General features: G+C 41.4%; 1 protein-coding gene across 2 annotated transcripts; it reads right to left on the bottom strand.

Moving 5' to 3' along the window:
• Positions 1-195: 195 nt before the first annotated feature.
• Positions 196-5,091, bottom strand: LOC141785381 (uncharacterized). Of its 2 annotated transcripts, XM_074663698.1 has the most exons (6): positions 3,838-5,091; positions 1,164-1,270; positions 1,009-1,080; positions 866-920; positions 737-773; positions 196-652 (listed from the first exon to the last, which is right to left on the bottom strand). In XM_074663698.1, the coding sequence occupies exons 1-6, from the start codon at positions 4,736-4,738 to the stop codon at positions 631-633; spliced, it is 1,194 nt and encodes a 397-aa protein (XP_074519799.1). In that variant the 5' UTR covers positions 4,739-5,091; the 3' UTR covers positions 196-630. The 2 variants fall into 2 exon arrangements, with proteins under 2 accessions (XP_074519799.1, XP_074519800.1); XM_074663699.1 differs by lacking the exon at positions 196-652 and having other exon boundaries at positions 733-773.
• Positions 5,092-8,064: the final 2,973 nt, after the last annotated feature.

Raw genomic sequence — 8,064 nt, forward strand, 5'->3', positions numbered from 1 at the left:
GCTCAGTTTACCCATCACAGCACGTGACATTTGTCAAGTCTGCGGAAACTGAGATGTCCTAAAACTTGGCTCAGACATTTCAACTGAGTAAAAAAAAATAAATAAATAAAACCTCTTTTTTTTTCACAACATAATTTATTTTAATGAATCTTTGAATGAAAAACCTTAAAATTGTATTTCTTAAACAGTGTTGTGAGTTACAAGGTAGACAAGTTGTATTTTGAACACAAATTTAGGCCAAAGTGGTAGTTTTACAGTAAGAAATCTAGAATTGTTTGTTGAAAATAGCAAAAACAATCATTTAAAGGAAAACTTGACCCTGCTCTTTAATAAATAAGAAGTAGGCATCTCTAACAAAATTTCCGATCACAATACACCTTCATTTTTGTGATATATTACAGTGTTTCTACAAAAAGAGAAGATTTAAAGTACATAAATCCTTAGCAATGTATTATTTTGCTTCAAAAAGATCCTACGAAGCTGTTTTCAGCTCATTGTTGCTTCACTCCAGCTCTCAGATTCCTGTGGAGCTCTTGACAGAGCCCTGCTGTTGCTTTAAAGGTATGAAAATCCCCACAGCACCAATCCAGGACACAGTACCTCATACGACCACACGGGGGCGCCCAAGGCTCAGAGAAGAGCAGAAAAAGACCTGCGAATCAAAAGCAGGGGTATAAGCTCATCATTCAGAAAAGCATTTGCTGCAAAAACTTGAAAGAAGAAAAAAGTTTCTCACTGAAAGAGGGAGCCAGAGAGCTCGTCGATCAGGCCGCCTGGAAGAATTAGAAACAGACGTCAACAAACTCTAATGTGAAAGACAAAGAGGAACGTCAGTGCATGCACAGAATGAGTTTTCAATATTCACCTGGCGTGCAAATTGTGTCACACAGCAATGGGCAGATATAACAGGAGGAGCACTCCTAAAAATAGAAGAAAGAGGTTTTTATTACTGATGAAATGCATCCGTGTGTTTCTTGTGGTGTTTTTATGGGCAGTGACGATGCTCACCTGGCAGTGCTCACACTCCTCGGACTCATCTCCATCCTCACAGGGGCAGTTGGCACAGTTTTTAGAGCAGTGCTGTGAGAGGAATGAATGTTATTTGTTACAGAAATACAGAAATCAGCCAGTGTTTGGGTTGAGATGTGTCGTCATGTTTTTACATCACAGATGGAGCAGACGCTGCACAGTGAGCCCGGCTGGAACTGCAGCAGGTCAGCGACTGGCTCCTCTTCAGTTACATCATCCTCCACTTCTGCTGCATCATCACCTGTTGACACGTCTAAATACAGTCAGCAGATCATGACAAACGGGGCTTCCAGAGCTGGACCAGAAACCTGATGTGTGCCAACGTAATGAATCCTTGAGAAGCCAATAGTTTGTCTTTGAGATGAGAGAAACCATGAGAACTAAATGTTCATCTTGAATTGATTTCCTGTCTTAGAGCACAGCTCAGTTTTCAGCCTTGGTAGCAACATACAGACAGCCATGGGAGCACCTGGGATAGTGAGGTTACACATTTTCTGTCATGTATATGGTTGTTGTGAATCTATCTCTGAATCTAACTCCACCTCTTCACTTTGGATCTCTCGCTCGCTCTAGATCTGACACCACCTAGCCCTAGATTGGACACCACAAAACTCTAGATCTGACCGTACCTCACTCTAGATCTGGCACCACCTAGCTAGACCTGACACCACCAAGCCATGGATCTGAAAACCACCTCCCTCTAGATCTGACACCGCCTCACTCTGAATCAGACAGCTCTTTAATCTGGCTCTGACACCACCTTGCTCTGGATCTGACACCACCACACTTTTAATGTGGGACCACCTCACTTTAGATCTGACACCAACTTGCTCTGGATCTGAGACCTCTTGGTTTTGGATGTGGCACTTACTCAGTTTGGATTTGACAGCTCTTTAATCTTGATCTGAGACCATCTCAGTCTAGATATGACACCACCTTACTCTAGTTCTGACACCACCTCATTCTGGATCTGACTCCATATCACTCTAGATCTGATCCCAACAAGATCTGGATCTGACCCCATATCATTCTGGATCTGACTCCACCTCACTATGGATCTGAAAAATTACGCTGAATCTCAAACAGTCACCTTGCTCTAGATTTGACATCTCCTTACTCTGGATCTATGACCACCAAACTCTGAATCTGTCACCACCAAACTCTAGATCTGAGGCCACCAGGCTCTGGATCTGACACTACCTCACTCTGGATCTGACACTACCTCACTCTGGATCTGAGACTACCTCACTCTGGATCTGACACTACCTCACTCTGGATCTGAGACTACCTCACTCTGGATCTGACACTACCTCACTCTGGATCTGACACCACCTCACTCTGGATCTGACACCACCTCACTCTGGATCTGACACACCTCGCTCTGGACCTGAAACCACCTCACTCTGGATCTGACACCACCTTATCCGGATGTGACTCTACCTCACTCTGGATCTGACACCACCTTACTCTGGATCAGACGCACCTCACTCTGGACCTGAAACCACCTCACTCTGGATCTGACACACCTCGCTCTGGATCTAAACCACCTCACTCTGGATCTGACACACCTCGCTCTGGACCTGAAACCACCTCACCCTGGATCTAAACCACCTTATCTGGATGTGACTCTGCCTCACTCTGGATCTGTGACCACCTTACTCTGGATCAGACGCACCTCACTCTGGACCTAAAACCACCTTGCTCTGGATCTAAACCACCTCACTCTGGATCTGACACACCTCACTCTGGACCTAAACCACCTCACTCTGGATCAGAAACACCTTGCTCTGGACCTGGAACCACCTCACTCTGGATCAGAAACACCTTGCTCTGGACCTAAACCACCTCACTCTGGATCAGACACACCTCACTCTGGACCTAAACCACCTCACTCTGGATCAGACACACCTCGCTCTGGACCTAAACCACCTCACTCTGGATCAGACACACCTCGCTCTGGACCTAAACCACCTCACTCTGGATCAGACACACCTCGCTCTGGACCTAAACCACCTCACTCTGGATCAGACACACCTTGCTCTGGACCTGAAACCACCTCACTCTGGATCAGACACACCTTGCTCTGGACCTGAAACCACCTCACTCTGGATCTGACACACCTTGCTCTGGACCTGAAACCAACTCACTCTGGATCTGACACACCTCGCTCTGGATCTGAAAAGTTACTCTGAATCTGAGACAATCACCTTATTCTAGATTTGACATCTCCTTACTCTGGATCTGAGACCACCAAACTCTTAATCTACCACAACCCCGATTTGGATCAGACACCACTTTGCGAGTACCTGAGTCTAAACTAACCTGGCTCAGAATCCGACTAAACCACCTCACCATAGTTTAAACACCAACCACAACCTGGATCTGACACAGCCTTACTCTGGATACGACCCCACCTCACTTTGGATCTGGGACCACCTTTCTCTAGGTCTGACACCATATCGCTGTGGTTCTGACATGACCTTCTCTGGATCTAAAAAATTCTTTGCTCTGGAATAACAACACCTCACTCTAGATCAAACACTAACCTCAACCTGGATCTGACACCACCTTGTTTTGGATCTGACTCCACCTCGCTCTGGATCTGAAAATAGCTCCATCAGTTCAACAAAAGGTTTGGATGGTTGAGATAGAGCAGGGTGTCAGCTATCACAGATAAACTGCTCTATTTAAAGACCTGTGTGTGTGTGTGTGTGTGTGTGTGTGTGTGTGTGTGTGTGTGTGTGTGTGTGTGTGTGTGTGTGTGTGTGTGTGTGTTAGTTTCAGTTCAAACTAAATAAACAGAGTTACCTTCATCATCCACATCAGTGGCGTTGAGCACAACCTCTTCCTCATCAACATCTTCTTCCTCTTCTACATCACCAGCCTCCTCCTCCTCATCATCATCATCATCAGCTTCTTCCTCTTCCTCCTCCTCCTCAGCTTCCTCCTCCTCAGCTTCCTCCTCGTCCTCATCTGCATCCTCCTCCTCATCATCATCATCTTCTGCCGCTGCAGCTTCTTCCTCTACTTCATCCTCTTCTTCCTCATCAGCTTCCTCCTCTTCATCTTCCTCTTCTGCAGCTTCCTCCTCATCCTCTTCTTCCTCAGCAGCTTCCTCTTCCTCCTCAGCGGTCTCCTCCTCTTCCTCTTCCTCTTCCTCCTCGGCTTCCTCTTCCCCCTCAGCGGTCTCCTCCTCTTCCTCTTCCTCCTCTGCTTCCTCTTCCTCCTCAGCTGCCTCCTCCTCCTCTTCTTCCTCAGCTGCTTCCTCCTCAGCCTCCTCCTCCTCCTCTTCCTCCTCTTCCTCCTCTTCCTCTTCTTCCTCAGCTGCTACCTCCTCAGCCTCCTCCTCCTCCTCTTCCTCTTCTTCCTTTTCTTCCTCAGCTGCTACCTCCTCAGCTTCTTCTTCTTCCTCCTCCTCAGCAGTTTCTGCTTCTTCCTCCTCAGCCTCCTCTTCTTCTTCCTCCTCCTCTTCTTCTTCTCCCTCAGCTTCTTCTTCTTCCTCCTCCTCTGCTATGTCTTCCTCTTCCTCCCCAGCACCATCATCACCCTCAGCAGTTGCTCCTTCCTCGGCGACCTCGTCATTCCTGGCGTGGAGAGCGTCCTCTGCCTCGGCGACGTCCTGGGCGCTGACCAGGCCAGAGAGCTGCAGCTGAGGGGGGCTCAGTAAGACCAGCAGGAGCCCCAGCAGCCAGCCTCTCAGAGGAGCCATTTTGGAAAAGTCACACAGCCAAGGACTTTTCTAAACAAAGAAATCCACTCTGGGAGAAGCTCTTACTCCTTTTTTTTCCCACACGAGACAAAAAGTTTTTTTTCTGCCTCGGAAAAAAAAAAAATCCTCAGAAAACGTCACAAAGGTGCTGGGGTCTAGGAGAGTCTGTTCAAGACTGGGCCCAGCTTCAGAGAGTCCGGCTGGAGTGACGCACTGACCGAGCAGCAGGCTTGTGCTGGGAACACAGAGGACACGGTGCAAACACAGCTGGGTGTGTGTGGTGTGTGTGGTGGAGAGTTGTGTGTCGACTTGGCATGAGTGACAGAAGCACATGTGCAGGAGGAATGCTCCTGATGCCCTCCACGCAGCGTGTCAGGAAGGTGGGTGTGTGCATGTGGTGGAGAGGAGGGGGCCGGGGTTCGAAGTACAGAGGGGAGGGGGGACGACACATGGAAATCAGTCTAATGCTTTTCTGCAGGATACAAACACAGAAATAAAGGAGAAGCAGACCAAGAATTGCCTAAACAAAGGTGTACGAGTGTATGAGCCAAATGCAGGGGTCTTCAACCTGTGGCTCTTTGACTCCTTTGCAGTGGCTCCTTATAGCTTTAAAAAAATATTATTGAAAGAAAGAATTTTTATTTTTCTTACAGAGGGTATTGATGATTAAAGACACTGATACTAAATAAAATCCTGTGTATTTTCTGTTTAGATCAACCTGAATTTATTTCATTTCTAAACTGAAATTTCAAAAATTTGCCAAAATTAAAAAGGAAATGCCAAGATTTCAAAAAGTGTTGAAAAAAAATTGCAAAATTTATTTATCAGTATTTTTAAATTTTGATTTTTTTCTAATGTCACAATTTTTGTAAATTCATTGAATTTTCTAATTTTCTTTTATAAATCAATGAGAATTTATTTTAACTTATAAATTAAAATTTCCAAAATTTGCCAAAGTTTAAAAGGAAATGCCAAGATTTCAAAACTCTGCTAAATTAAAAAATGATAATCAAATTAGCAAAAGTTATTTATTTATAAGTTTTTGCTTCTTTTTAAACATAAAAAATGTAATTTTTTTGAATTTTTCTTTAACAAATAATTGTGAATTCATTCAATTTTTAAATTGAAATTTTCAAAAATTGCCAAATTTAAAAGAAAATGCCAAGTTTTAAAAAATAAAAGATTCTAAAAATAAATAAATAAATACTGCACTTTTTTTAATTTATTTTTTTTATTTTTTATGACACATTTTTTGTAGTTTCTGCAAATGTATTACAATTTTTAAAAAAAACAGACATCACATGTACAATTTCATAAATTCAAAAAGTTCCTTGTTTTTGTAATCATTTACTGGATTTCAACTATGATTAAGACTGTTTACATATTAAAGCCCATATTATGAAGATAAAGTAGATTATGTGGCCCTAGAAAGATGATAATTCAGGTGAGCTGGAAATAATGGCTCCTATAAAAGTAAAGGTTTCAGACCCCTGGTCTAATGTTTTCATTTCTGCATTTATCCTGTTACAGAAATGATGTGGCTTAAATAGAATAAAATCCAGAAACCTCCTGTAAATAGATTATTAAAACTCTTTGGCGCTAAATTTTTCTGCTTGTTTCCATCCACTGACACAAAGGAAGGTGTTGAATGAAGGGCCTTATTTACTTATTGCAGATGTAGAACAAAAAAAAAGGAAAAAAAGAAAAATCATGTGTAGGAAAAGTTTAACTCTTCTAAGCTTGAGAGGAAAAATATGCTGACCCACTTCAGTGCAGAGAACCTGTCAGGATGATGTATGTGAAGGATGTAAATAGAAGGAAACAGAGATGTTTGAGGTCTGCACATGTGCAGTGTGTTCGTCTGCAGCTGACATTCTACTAAAACAGTTTGAAGAGCAGAACTTCTCCACCACCAGGTTTATTTTATGGGTTTGAATTATGGTAACAAGAAGGGGGTTGAGACTCAGCAGCAACTGCAGGTTGTGTGAAATAAGGAGCCAACGGATCAGACTCATGCTGACAATGACACACGAGAAGTGAGACACACACATGTTCAGTTACATGGGAACATATCTGCACATGCAGCCATGAAGCAGCGACATGCAGAAAGTGATGACACCGCCGGGCTTTGACAGGTGGCCCGGCCGGCTATTTACAGTCAAGGCTCCTTCAACAGCCCGGCTCCACTATGTGACCTTCAGTCGAGAGCTGGTGGCCTGAAACTCAGCACCATGGAGCTCCTCTCTGCATGGTTTCCAACCATCTCGCTCCTTACCTTAATCGCTTTTCAAAGAAGTAACAGATGGTATTACATGAAATACTCCTCCTGACACTTTGTTTTTGATCAAACCAACAAAAGTCAACATAATATACAGTTACTTTAATCAGGCTAAGCGTGGCTGAAGTCTTGAACCCTGCTTTGCATAAAGATGTGGGAGGGTTTTTCTTCTTCTTCTTCTAAACTTTGACAAAAAAAAGCATTAACAAAATAATTATAGAGGCAAAAACTGTTGAATTGATTTATGCAAAGATACTTGTTTATTAGACTTTGTTTTATATATATTTGAGATATATACGTTGTATTATAGACTTCGTCTTATAGGCTAATGTACAGTTTTCTTCTAAATCAGATTAACCAGTTTTTGATTGTGTGTATGATTTATTTTAGAATTTTATTTGAAGTTTTTTTTTTTTTTACCTTTACTTAATGTATATGTCTCCTACATGAAAATCCTCAAGTGCTGAAAATAAAAATAAAATAATAATAAAAATAAAATAATAAAATAGAAACAGAAAAAAAAAAAACAGAAAAAAAAGGAAATTCAAATCAAAAAAGTTGATTAATCACTAGTTTGTGACCTAGTGTTGTATTAGAGACCTAGTCTTAAAAACTAAGGTAAAGTTTTCTTCCAAATCAGATTGACCTCTTAATGACTGTGTGTATAATTTATTTTAGAATTTTATATAGATTTTTTAAAATTTAATTTTCTATTCTTTCTCCTTTTTTCAAATTTTTTCCTGTTTTTTTTGTCTTTTTTATTTTTTACCTCGAATCAATGTATGTCTCCTACATGAAAATCCACAAGTGCTGAAAATAAAAAAAAAATATTAATAGTAAAATCATAAAATCAAAAAATTAAGAAATTAATAAATTTAGAAAAAAAAAAAAGAAGAAGAAAATTCAAATAAAAAAAGTTTATTTTTCACTAGTTTATTGCATGTTGGACAAAGAAATTAGATAAAATAATGTAACAGTTATAGCTTCTTAACAATTTATTGAGGAAAATAAAATAATATAGCAGCACAAATAAAAGATTTTTAGCGGT

This window comes from Halichoeres trimaculatus, unplaced genomic scaffold, assembly GCF_033239565.1.
Source record: "Halichoeres trimaculatus isolate MK-OKI-2021-1 unplaced genomic scaffold, fHalTri1.1 fHalTri1_scaffold_23, whole genome shotgun sequence".
NCBI classification, from domain to species: Eukaryota; Metazoa; Chordata; class Actinopteri; order Labriformes; family Labridae; genus Halichoeres; species Halichoeres trimaculatus.

What these genes read in the sequence shown, in the direction of transcription:
- LOC141785381 (XM_074663698.1), bottom strand. Translation starts at nt 4,738, where the DNA reads ATGGCTCCTCTGAGAGGCTGGCTGCTGGGGCTCCTGCTGGTCTTACTG. An exon ending in GCGTCTGCTCCATCTGTGAT is followed by an intron (nt 1,081 to 1,163) that starts GTAAAAACATGA and finishes TTCCTCTCACAG; the next exon opens with CACTGCTCTAAAAACTGTGC. An exon ending in AGGAGTGTGAGCACTGCCAG is followed by an intron (nt 921 to 1,008) that starts GTGAGCATCGTC and finishes TTCTATTTTTAG; the next exon opens with GAGTGCTCCTCCTGTTATAT.